Source organism: Panulirus ornatus, chromosome 11 (genome assembly GCF_036320965.1).
Source record: "Panulirus ornatus isolate Po-2019 chromosome 11, ASM3632096v1, whole genome shotgun sequence".
Taxonomy (NCBI): Eukaryota; Metazoa; Arthropoda; class Malacostraca; order Decapoda; family Palinuridae; genus Panulirus; species Panulirus ornatus.
The window spans coordinates 346,575-359,416 of record NC_092234.1 but is presented as its reverse complement, the minus strand read 5'-3'; the positions used below and the strand labels follow the sequence as shown (position 1 = coordinate 359,416).

The following is a 12,842-nucleotide window of genomic DNA, read 5'->3' as shown; positions in this document are numbered from 1 at the left end:
TTATGATATCATTAGTACTACCTACCACCAGTCATTACCCACTCATAACTCCACCACCATGACCCACCACAACCCGCCATGACCCATCAAAACCTGCCATGACCCATAACAACCCACCATGACCCACCACAACCCACCATGAACCACCCCGCCATGACCCACCACAACCCGCCATGACCCACCACAACCCGCCATGACCCACCACAACCCCCCATGACCTACCACAACCCACCATGACCCACCACAACCCACCATGACCCACCAAAACCCGCCATGACCCACTACAACCCACCATGACCCACCACAACCCACCATGAACCACCCCGCCATGACCCACCACAACCCGCCATGACCCACCACAACCCGCCATGACCCACCACAACCCCCCATGACCTACCACAACCCACCATGACCCACCACAACCCGCCATGACCCACCAAAACCCGCCATGACCCACTACAACCCACCATGACCCACCACAACCCACCATGAACCACCCCGCCATGACCCACCACAACCCGCCATGACCCACCACAACCCGCCATGACCCACCACAACCCCCCATGACCCACCACAACCCACCATGACCCACCACAACCCACCATGACCACCCCGCCATGACCCACCACAACCCGCCATGACCCACCATGACCTACCACAACCCGCCATGACCCACCACAACCCACCATGACCCACTACAAGCCACCATGATCCGTTGTTCAGACATACCTGACTATTCCCTCGGTGTACATGTAGACGGTAAGTGGGAGGAAGGAAGTGACCAACACATACAGTCGTACATCACACTTGTAGCCACCCACCAACAATGGGTTGTGGACGTAGCGTTGTACTACAGCACTAGATGCGTACGTCAGGTCATGTAGTTCCTGCATCTCAGACAGTAACAGTTAAGACCAACCATTATAATGTGCCCAAACTAACAATACACTCTATAACAACGCTCTGTAACCAGGCAATACATACATTGTATGTAAACTACATCTACTGCCAGGATGCTTGAACCAAAGCATTAGGTCCTGGGATCTGGGGTCATGACCTTGGCTGTGGGGTCAGGCACTGGAAATGACCTGAGAGTCTGGAGCCACGACCTGGGATCTGGAGTCAGGTCCTGCGGTCTGGTGCCATGGCCTTGGGTGAGGGATCAGGTCCTGGGGTGTGGGGTCATTATCTGGGGATGAGGGATCAAGTCCTGATGTGTGAGATCAGGTCCTGGGGTGTGGGGTCATTATCTGGGGATGAGGGATCAAGTCCTGATGTGTGAGATCAGGTCCTGGGGTGTGAGGTCCTGGTGTGTGGGGTTAGGTCCAGGGGTGTGAGGTCAGGTTCTAGGGTGTGGGGTCATGTCGTGGTGTGTGGAGTCAGGTCCTGCAGTGTGGGATCAGGTTCTGGGGTGAGACATAAGGTCCTGGGGTGAGAGATCAGGTCCTGGGGTGTGGGGTCAGGTCCTGGAGTGTGGGGTAAGGTCCTGGAGTGTGGGGTCTGGTCCTGGGGTGTGGGGTCAGGTCCTGGAATGTGGGGTCAGGTCCTGGAGTGTGGGGTCAGGTCCTGGGGTGTGTGGGTCAGGTCCTAGGGTGTGGAGTCAGGTCCTAGGGTGTGGGGTCAGGTCCTGGGGTGTGGGGTCAGGTCCTGGAGTGTGGGGTCAGGTCCTGGGGTGTGTGGGTCAGGTCCTGGAGTGTGGGGTCAGGTCCTGGGGGGCGGGGTCAAGTCCTGGGGTGTGGGGTCAAGTCCTGGGGTGTAGGGTCAAGTCCTGGGGTTTGGGGTCAGGGCCTGGGGTGTGGGGTCAGGTCCTGGAGTGTGGGGTCAGGGCCTGGAGTGTGGGGTCAGGTCCTGGGGTGTGGGGTCAGGTCCTGGAGTGTGGGGTCAGGTCCTGGGGTGTAGGATCAGGTCCTGCAGTGTGGGGTCAGGTCCTGGGGTGTGGGGTCAGGTCCTGGGATGTAGGATCAGGTCCTGGGATGTAGGATCAGGTCCTGGGGTGTGGCGGTCAGGTCCTGGGGTGTGGGGTCAAGTCCTGGGGTGTGGGGTCAGGGTCTGGGGTGTGGGGTCAGGTCCTGGAGTGTGGGGTTAGGGCCTGGAGTGTGGGGTCAGGTCCTGGGGTGTGGGGTCAGGTCCTGGGGTGTAGGATCAGGTCCTGGAGTGTGGGGTCAGGTCCTGGGGTGTGGGGTCAGGTCCTGGAATGTAGGATCAGGTCCTGGGGTGTAGGATCAGGTCCTGGGGTGTGGCGGTCAGGTCCTGGGGTGTGGGGTCAGGTCATGGGGTGTGGGGTCCGGTCCTGGGGTGTGGGGGTCAGGTCCTGGGGTGTGGGGTCAGGTCCTGGGGTGTGGGGTCAGGTCCTAGGGTGTGGGGTCAAGTCCTGGGGTGTGGGGTCAAGTCCTGGGGTGTGGGGTCAGGTCCTGGGGTGTGGGGTCAGGTCCTGGGGTGTGGGGTCAGGTCCTGGAGTGTGGGGTCAGGTCCTGGGGTGTGGGGTCAGGTCCTGGAGTGTGGGGTCAGGTCCTGGAGTGTGGGGTCAGGTCCTGGGGGGCGGGGTCAGGTCCTGGGGTGTGGGGTCAGGTCCTGAGGTGTGGGGTCAGGTCCTGGGGTGTGGGGTCAGGTCTGGGGTGTGTGGGTCAGGTCCTAGGATATGGGGTCAGGTCCTAGGGTGTGGGGTCAGGTCCTGGGGTGTGGGGTCAGGTCCTGGGGTGTGGGGTCAGGTCCTGGAGTGTGGGGTCGGGGTGTGGGGTCAGGTCCTGGGGTGTGGGGTCAGGTCCTGGAGTGTGGGGTCAGGTCCTGGGGTGTGGGGTCAGGTCCTAGGGTGTGGGGTCAGGTCCTGGGGTGTGGGGTCAGGTCCTGGGGTGTGGGATCAGGTCCTAGGGTGTGGGGTCAAGTCCTGGGGTGTGGGGTCAGGTCCTGGGGTGTGGGGTCAGGTCCTGGGGTGTGGGGTCAGGTCCTGGAGTGTGGGGTCAGGTATTGGGGTGTGGGGTCAGGTCCTGGAGTGTGGGGTCAGGTCCTGGAGTGTGGGGTCAGGTCCTGGGGTGCGGGGTCAGGTCCTGGGGTGTGGGGTCAGGTCCTGAGGTGTGGGGTCAGGTCCTGGGGTGTGGGGTCAGGTCCTAGGGTGTGGGGTCAGGTCCTAGGGTGTGGGGTCAGGTCCTGGGGTGTGGGGTCAGGTCCTGGAGTGTGGGGTCGGGGTGTGGGGTCAGGTCCTGGGGTGTGGGGTCTGGTCCTGGGGTGTGGGGCCAGGTCCTGGGGTGTGTGGGTCAGGTCCTGGGGTGTGGGGTCAGGTTCTGGGGTGTGGGGTCAGGTCCTGGGGTGTGGGGTCAGGTCCTGGAGTGTGGGGTCAGGTTCTGGGGTGTGTGGGTCAGGTCCTAGGGTGTGTGGGTCAGGTCCTGGGGTGTGGAGTCAGGTCCGAGGGTGTGGGGTCAGGTCCTGGGGTGTGGGGTCAGGTCCTGGGGTGTGGGGTCAGGTCCTTGAGTGTGGGGTCAGGTCCTAGAGTGTGGGGTCAGGTCCTGGAGTGTGGGTCAGGTCCTGGGGTGTGGGGTCAGGTCCTGGGGTGTGGGGTCAGGTCCTAGGGTGTGGGTCAGGTCCTGGGGTGTGGGGTCAGGTCCTGGAGTGTGGGGTCAGGTCCTGGGGTTTGGGGTCAGGTCCTGGGGTGTGGGGTCAGGTCCTGGAGTGTGGGGTCGGGGTGTGGGGTCAGGTCCTGGGGTGTGGGGTCAGGTCCTGGGGTGTGGGGTCAGGTCCTGGAATGTGGGGTCAGGTCCTGGAGTGTGAGGTCAGGTCCTGGGGTGTGGGGTCAGGTCCTGGGGTGTGAGGTCAGGTCCTGGGGTGTGGGGTCAGGTCCTAGGGTGTGGGGTCAGGTCCTGGGGTGTGGGGTCAGGTCCTGGGGTGTGGGGTCAGGTCCTGGGGTGTGGGGTCAGGTCCTGGGGTGTGGGGTCAGGTCCTGGGGTGTGGGGTCAGGTCCGGGGGGCGGGGTCAGGTCCTGGGGTGTGGGGTCAGGTCCTGGGGGCGGGGTCAGGTCCTGGGGTGTGGGGTCAGGTCCTAGGGTGTGGGGTCAGGTCCTGGGGTGTGGGGTCAGGTCCTTGAGTGTGGGGTCAGGTCCTGGGGTGTGGGGTCAGGTCCTGGGGTGTGGGTCAGGTCCTGGGGTGTGGAGTCAGGTCCGAGGGTGTGGGTCAGGTCCTGGGGTGTGGGTCAGGTCCTGGGGTGTGGGTCAGGTCCTGGGGTGTGGGGTCAGGTCCTGGGGTGTGGGTCAGGTCCTGGGGTGTGGGGTCAGGTCCTGGGGTGTGGGGTCAGGTCCTGGGTGTGGGGTCAGGTCCTGGGGGGCGGGGGTCAGGTCCTGGGGGTGTGGGGTCAGGTCCTGGGGGGCGGGGTCAGGTCCTGGGGTGTGGGGTCAGGTCCTGGGGTGTGGGGTCAGGTCCTGGGGTGTGGGGTCAGGCCCTGGGTGTGGGGTCAGGTCCTGGGGGGCGGGGTCAGGTCCTGGGGTGTGGGGTCAGGTCCTGGGGTGTGGGGTCAGGTCCTGGGGTGTGGGGTCAGGTCCTGGGGTGTGGGGTCAGGTCCTGGGGTGTGGGGTCAGGTCCTGGGGGGCGGGGTCAGGTCCTGGGGTGTGGGGTCAGGTCCTGGAGTGTGGGGTCAGGCCCTGGGGTGTGGGGTCAGGTCCTGGGGTGTGGGGTCAGGCCCTGGGGTGTGGGGTCAGGTCCTGGGGGGCGGGGTCAGGTCCTGGGGTGTGGGGTCAGGTCCTGGGGTGTGGGGTCAGGTCCTGGGGGGCGGGGTCAGGTCCTGGGGTGTGGGGTCAGGTCCTGGGGTGTGGGGTCAGGTCCTGGGGGGCGGGGTCAGGTCCTGGGGGGCGGGGTCAGGTCCTGGGGGGGGGGGGTCAGGTCCTGGGGTGTGGGGTCAGGTCCTGGGGTGTGGGGTCAGGTCCTGGGGTGTGGGGTCAGGTCCTGGGGTGTGGGGTCAGGTCCTGGGGTGTGGGGTCAGGTCCTGGGGGGCGGGGTCAGGTCCTGGGGGGCGGGGTCAGGTCCTGGGGTGTGGGGTCAGGTCCTGGGGTGTGGGGTCAGGTCCTGGGGTGTGGGGTCAGGTCCTGGGGTGTGGGGTCAGGTCCTGGGGTGTGGGGTCAGGTCCTGGGGGGCGGGGTCAGGTCCTGGGGTGTGGGGTCAGGTCCTGGGGTGTGGGGTCAGGTCCTGGGGTGTGGGGTCAGGTCCTGGGGTGTGGGGTCATTACCTGGAAGATAGAGATGCCACGACCTTGAGAACTTCCCGTCGGCTTACAGATCCAGATGTTATGTGCAGGTGGGTCCTGGGGGGCCTGACCCCAACACTGGTTCCCCAGTAACACTCCTGTCTGTCCTGTAAAAGTGGGAGGGAGGCGGGAAGGGAAAAGGAAAGGGAGAGAGGGAGGTAATTATGATTTTGAAAGTATAAACATGGCGGAGGGGCCACAGTATACACGTAGTGGAGGGGTTACCGCAAACACGTGGAGGAGGGGCCACAGTATACATGTAGTGGAGGGGCCACAATATACTCGTGGTGGAGGGGCAACACTATACCGTGGTAGAGGGGCAACACTATACCGTGGTAGAGGGGCAACACTATACCGTGGTAGAGGGGCAACACTATACCGTGGTAGAGGGGCAACACTATACCGTGGTAGAGGGGCAACACTATACCGTGGTAGAGGGGCAACTCTATACAAGTGGTGGAGGGGATACAGTATTCACATAGATGAGCTACAGTATACAGTGTGGTGGATGGGTTACAGTATACACATAGTAGAAGGGCTACATTATACATGTTCGGAGTGGCTACAGTATACACGTGGTGGAGGGGCTATAGTATACAAGTGGTGGAGGGGCTATAGTATACAAGTGGTGGAGTGGCTACAATATACACATAGTAAAAGGGCTAGAGTATACATGTGGTGGAGGGGCTACAGTATACACGTGCTCGTGGAGGGGATACAGTATTCACATAGTAGATGAGCTACAGTATATAGTGTGGTGGAGGGGTTACAGTATACACATAGTAGAAGGGCTACATTATACATGTTCGGAGGTGCTACAGTATACACGTGGTGGAGGGGCTACACTATACAAATAGTAGAAGGGCTACAGTATACATGTGATGGAGGGGCCACATTTCACACGATGTGGAGGGGCAAAGTGTATGCTTGGCGGAGGGGCTACAGTATACACATAGTAGATTTACAGTATACACGTGCTGGAGGGATTACAGTATACACATAGTAGAAGGGCTACAGTATACACGTGGTGGACAGGCTACAGTATACTCGTGGTGAATGGGCTACAGTATACACGTGGTGGAGGGGTCCACAGTATACACGTAGTGGAGGGGCTACAGTATAGACGTGGTGGAGTGGCTAAAGTATACTCGTGGTGAAGGATCTACAGTATACACATAGTAGAAGGACTAGAGTATACATGTGGTGGAGAGGCCACAGTATACATGTGGTGGAGGGACCACAGTATACATGCGGTGGAGGGGCTACAGTACACATCTGGTGGAGGGGCTACATTATACACGTGGTGGAGGGACTACAGTATATACGTGGAAGAGAGGCTGCAGTATACACGTGGTGGAGGGGCCACAGAATACACTAGATGGAGGGTTCCCTCCCACTGGTTGAGTCAGGAGGGAGGGTTCCCTCCCACTGGTTTGGTCAGGAGAAAGGGATACCTTCCATGGGCTGGATCAGGAAGGAGGGTTCCCTCCCACCGGCAGGGTCAGAGAGGAGAGTTCCCTCCCACTGGTTGGGTCAAGATGTAGGATTCCCTTCCACTGGTTAGGTCAGGAAGGAAGGGTACCTCCCACTGGTTGGGTCAGGAGGGAGGGTTCCCTCCCACTGGCTGGATCAGGAGGGAGGGTTCCATCCCACTGTTTGGGTCAGGAGAGAGGTTCCCTCCCAGGGGTTAGGTCTGGAGGAATGGGTACCTCCCACTGGTTGGGTCAGGAGGGAGGGTTCCCTCCCACTGGTTGGGTCAGGAGGGAGGGTTCCCTCCCATTAGCTGATCAGGAGGGAGGGTTCGTTCCCACTGGTTGAGTCAGGAGGAAGGTTCCCTCCTACTGGTTATATCAGGAGGAATGGGTGCCTCCCACTAGTTGGGTCAGGAGGAATGGGTGCCTCCCACTAGTTGGGTCAGGAGGAATGGGTGCCTCCCACTAGTTGGGTCAGGAGGAATGGGTGCCTCCCACTAGTTGGGTCAGGTGGAATGGGTGCCTCCCACTAGTTGGGTCAGGATGGAGGGTTTCTTCCCACTGGCTGGATCAGAAGGAAGGATTCCTTCCCGCTGGTTGGATCAGGAGGGAAGCTTCCCTCCCACAGGTTAGGTCAGGAAGTGAGGGTACCTCTCACTGGTTAAGTCAGAAGGGAGGGTTCCCTCCCTCTGGTTGGGTTAAGAGGAACGGTGCCCTCCCACTGGTTGGGTCAAGAGTGAGGGTTCCCTCCCACTGGTTGGGTCAGGTGGGAAGGTTCTCTCCCAATAGCTTAGTTATGAGGGAGGCTTCCCTCCCACCGGTTAGGTCAGGAAGTAAGGGTACCTCCCACTGGCTGGCTCAGGGGAGAGGGTTCTCTCTCACTGTAGAGTCAGGAGCGAGGGTTCCCTCTCACTGGTTAGGTCAGGGAGGGTACCTTTCATTGGCTGGGTTAGGAGGAAGGGGTCCCTCCTACTAGCTGGGTCAGAAGGGAGTGGCACCTCCCTCTGGCTCTATCAGGAAGGGACGTCCCACCCTCTTGCTGGGTCAATAGGGAGGGGTCCCTCCTCCTGGTTGGGTGAAGAGGGAGGGGTTCCTCCCTCTGGCTGGGTGATGAGGGAGGGGTCCCTCCTTCTGGTTGGGTGAAGAGGGAGGGGTCCCTCCTTCTGGTTGGGTGAAGAGGGAGGGGTCCCTCCTTCTGGTTGGGTGAAGAGGGAGGGGTCCCTCCTTCTGGTTGGGTGAAGAGGGAGGGGTCCCTCCTTCTGGCTGGGTGATGAGGGAGGGGTCCCTCCTTCTGGTTGGATGAAGAGGGAGGGGTCCCTCCTTCTGGTTGGGTGAAGAGGGAGGGGTCCCTCCTTCTGGTTGGGTGAAGAGGGAGGGGTCCCTCCTTCTGGTTGGGTGAAGAGGGAGGGGTCCCTCCTTCTGGTTGGGTGAAGAGGGAGGGGTCCCTCCTTCTGGTTGGGTGAAGAGGGAGGGGTCCCTCCTTCTGGTTGGGTGAAGAGGGAGGGGTCCCTCCTTCTGGTTGGGTGATGAGGGAGGGGTCCCTCCTTCTGGTTGGGTGATGAGGGAGGAATATTCATTACCTCGTAAAGTATTCAGAAATGCCTATATTTGATTTGTTAACCTATGGAAGTATTTACTGTTAGATTATTTAACTTTATTGTTGGGTAAAATCATTATTGACATATTTAGTTAAATCATTTACTTTTAGTTATGATAATTTGTGAACAACGCTTTAAATAAGTTATGAAAGTAAATATTAGATTAATTATGGTGGATGGTGTGAGTGTGGGTAGAGGAGTGGTACCTGTGGTTGTTAACGGTGCACTCTTCACTCCATGCTCGGCCACCTTGTTGTTGTTGTTGTGGTTGTGGTGGTACATTAGGCGAGTGTACTCGGCCACCAGCTTCGTGTACTCGCACGGCAGAAGGTACGTGGCCGGCCTGTTAGGCGAGGCAAGCACTGTACTGCACAGCCCAGGCAAACAATGTTCTACACAGTCCACGCAAACAATGTTCTACACAGCCCAGGCAAATATTGTTCTACACAGCCCAGGCAAACAATGTTCTACACAGCCCAGGCAAACATTGTTCTACACAGCCCAGGCAAACATTGTTCTACACAACCCAGGCAAACAATGTTCTACACAGCCCAGGCAGACAGTGTTCTACACAGCCCAGGCAAACAATGTTCTACACAGCCCAGGCAAACATTGTTCTACACAGCCCAGGCAAACATTGTTCTACACAGCCCAAGCAAACATGGTTCTACACAACCCAGGCAAACAATGTTCTACACAGCCCAGGCAAGTATCGTATAGCTTAGCCTGTTCAACAATTGAATTTCACAGCCCAGGCAAATATTGTACTGCAAAGTAAAGGCAAATATTATACTGAACAGCCAAGTCAAACATTATATTCTACAGCTCCAGTAAACATTTTACTGCAAAGTTTATACTGCACAAACCAAACAAACATCGTACTGCACAAACCAGACAAACATTGTACTACCTGGCCCAGGCAATCATTGTACTGCACAGGGTAGGCAAGTATTGTACTGCACAACTCAGGTAATCATTGTACTGCATCGACCAGATAAACTTTGTACTGCTTGGCTCAGGCAAACATTTTGTAGTACAAATCCCAGACAGACATTGTACTCCACAGCCTAGTCACCATTGCAGCAAAAAACCAAGGTAAGAAACATTGTATTGCACAACCCAAGCAAACATTATACTGCACAGCCCAGGAGAACATTGTACTACACAGCCCAGGAGAACACTGTACTACACAACCCAACAGAACACTGTACTACACAGCCCAGGAGAACATTGTACCACTCAGCCCAGGAGAACATTGTACTACACAGCCCAGGAGAACATTGTACTACACAGCCCAGGAGAACATTGTACTACACAGCCCAGGAGAACACTGTACTGCACAGCGAAGGAGAACACTATACTGCACAGCCCAGGAGAACACTGTACTACACAGCCCAGGACAACACTGTACTACACAGCCCAGGAGAACATTGTACTACACAGCCCAGGAGAACACTGTACCACACATCCCAAGAGAACACCGTACTACACAGCCCTGGAGAACATTGTACTACACAGCCCAGGAGAACATTGTACCACTCAGCCCAAGAGAACACCGTACTATACAGTCCAGGAGAACATTGTACTGCAAAGCCCAGGAGAACACTGTACCAAACAGCCCAACAGAACACTATACTACACAGCCCAGAACAGTGTACTACACAGAACAGGAGAACACTGTACTACACAGAACAGGAGAACACTGTACCACACAGCCCAACAGAACACTGTACTACACAGCCCAGGAGAACACTGTACTACACAGCCCAGGAGAACACTGTACTACACAGCCCAGGAGAACACTGTACTACACAGCCTAGGAGAACACTGTACCACTCAGCCCAAGAGAACACCGTACTACACAGCCCAGGAGAACACTGTACTGCACAGCCCAGGAGAACACTGAACTGCACAGCCCAGGAGAACATTGTACTACACAGCCCACGAGAACACTGTACTACACAGCCCACGAGAACACTGTACTACACAGCCCAGGAGAACACTGTACTGCACAGCCCAGGAGAACATTGTACTACACAGCCCAGGAGAACACTGTACTACACAGCCCACGAGAACACTGTACCACACAGCCCAGGAGAACACTTAACTGCACAGCCCAGGAGAACACTGTACTACACAGCCCAGGAGAACACTGTACCACTCAGCCCAAGGGAACACCGTACTACACAGCCCAGGAGAAGACCGTAATACACAGCCCAGGAGAACACTACTGCACAGCCCAGGAGAACACTATACTACACAGCCCAGGAGAACATTATACTACACAGCCCAGGAGAACACTGTACCACTCAGCCCAAGAGAACACCGTACTATACAGCCCTGGAGAACATTGTACTGCACAGCCCAGGAGAACATTGTACCACTCAGTCCAAGAGAACACTGTACCACTTAGCCCAAGAGAACACCGTACTACACAGCCCTGGAGAACATTGTACTGCACAGCCCAGGACAACACTGTACTACTCAGCCCAGGAGAACATTGTACTACACAGCCCAGGAGAACATTGTACTACACAGAACAGGAGAACACTGTACCACTCAGCCCAAGAGAACACCGTACTACACAGCCCAGGAGAACATTGTACTGCACAGCCCAGGACAACACTGTACTACACAGCCCAGGAGAACACTGTACCACACAGCCCAACAGAACACTGTACTACACAACCCAGGAGAACACTGTACTACACAGCCCAGGAGAACACTGTACTACAACTGTACTACACAGCCCAGGAGAACATTGTACTACAGAGCCCAGGAGAACACTGTACTACACAGCCCAGGAGAACACTGTACTACACAGCCCAGGAGAACACTGTACCACACAGCCCAACAGAACACTGTACTACACAGCCCAGGACAACACTGTACTACACAGCCCAGGACAACACTGTACTACACAGCCCAGGAGAACACTGTACTACACAGCCCACGAGAACACTGTACTACACAGCCCACGAGAACACTGTACTACACAGCCCAGGAGAACACTGTACTACACAGCCCAAGAGAACACTGTACTACACAGCCCAGGAGAACATTGTACTACAGAGCCCAGGAGAACACTGTACTACACAGCCCAGGAGAACACTGTACTACACAGCCCAGGAGAACACTGTAATACACAGCCCAGGGGAACACTGTACTACACAGCCCAGGACAACACTGTACTACACAGCCCAGGAGAACACTGTACTACACAGCCCAGGAGAACACCGTACTACACAGCCCAGGAGAACACTGTACTACACAGCCCAGGAGAACACTGTACTACACAGCCCAGGAGAACACTGTACTACACAGCCCAGGAGAACACTGTACTACACAGCCCAGGAGAACACTGTACTACACAGCCCAGGAGAACACTGTACTACACAGCCTAGGAGAACACTGTACTACACAGCCCAGGAGAACACTGTACTACACAGCCCAGGAGAACACTGTACTACACAGCCCAGGAGAACACTGTACTACACAGCCCAGGAGAACATTGTACTACAGAGCCCAGGAAAACACCGTGCTACACAGCCCAGGAGAACATTGTACGACACAGACCAGGAAAATACTGTACTACACAGCCCAGGAGAACATTGTACCACACAGCCCAGGAGAACACTGTACTACACCGCCCAGGAGAACACTGTACTACGCACCCCAGGAGAACACTGTACTACACACACCAGAACATTGTACTACACAGCCCAGGAGAAAACTGTACTACACTCCCTAGAACATTGTACTACACCGCCCAGAACACTGTACTACACAGCTTAGGAGAACATCGTACTACACACCCCAGAACACTGTACTACACACCCCAGGAGAACATTGTACTACATAGCCTAAAACACTGTACTGTGCAGCCCAGAACACTGTACTACACGTACTACACAGCCCAGGAGAACACTGTACTGCGCTGTCCAGGAGAACACGGTATTGCGCAACGCAGAAAACTGTACTGTACATCCCAGGACAGCGCTATTGCACAGCCCAGGAGAACACTATGCTGTACGGCTTAAAACACAATACTGAGCATCCCAGGAGAACAATATACTGCACAGTCTCGGAGAACACTGTACTAAACAGAACAGGAGAACATTACTGCGTTGCCCAAGAGAACACTGTACTAAGCAGCCCAGGAGAACATTACTGCGCAGCTCAAGCAAATATTATAGTTTGCAGACTATGTAAATTTCCTACCACACCTCTCTCCTACACTGTCAGTCATCCTCCACTTCCTACCACACCTCTCTCCTACACTGTCAGTCATCCTCCACTTCCTACCACACCTCTCTTCTACACTGTCAGTCATCCTCCACTTCTTACCACACCTCTCTCCTACACTGTCAGTCATCCTCCACTTCCTACCACACCTCTCTCCTACACTGTCAGTCATCCTCCACTTCCTCCCACACCTCTCTCCTACACTGTCAGTCATCCTCCACTTCCTCCCACACCTCTCTCCTACACTATCAGTCATCCTCCACTTCCTACCACACCTCTCTCCTACACTGTCAGTCATCCTTCA

The 12,842-nt window shown here is 56.6% G+C and overlaps 1 protein-coding gene across 1 annotated transcript in view; it reads right to left on the bottom strand.

The window, feature by feature from the left end:
* LOC139751165 (probable tubulin polyglutamylase TTLL2) overlaps positions 1–12,842 on the bottom strand; it is a 64,390-nt gene that overhangs the window by 16,042 nt on the left and 35,506 nt on the right. The window contains exons 4-6 of the mRNA XM_071666278.1: positions 8,500–8,636; positions 5,206–5,330; positions 730–887 (exon numbers count right to left, since the gene is read on the bottom strand). Of these exons, the coding sequence (XP_071522379.1) occupies positions 730–887; positions 5,206–5,330; positions 8,500–8,636 (420 nt within the window). The remainder of the gene's footprint in view (positions 1–729; positions 888–5,205; positions 5,331–8,499; positions 8,637–12,842) is intronic.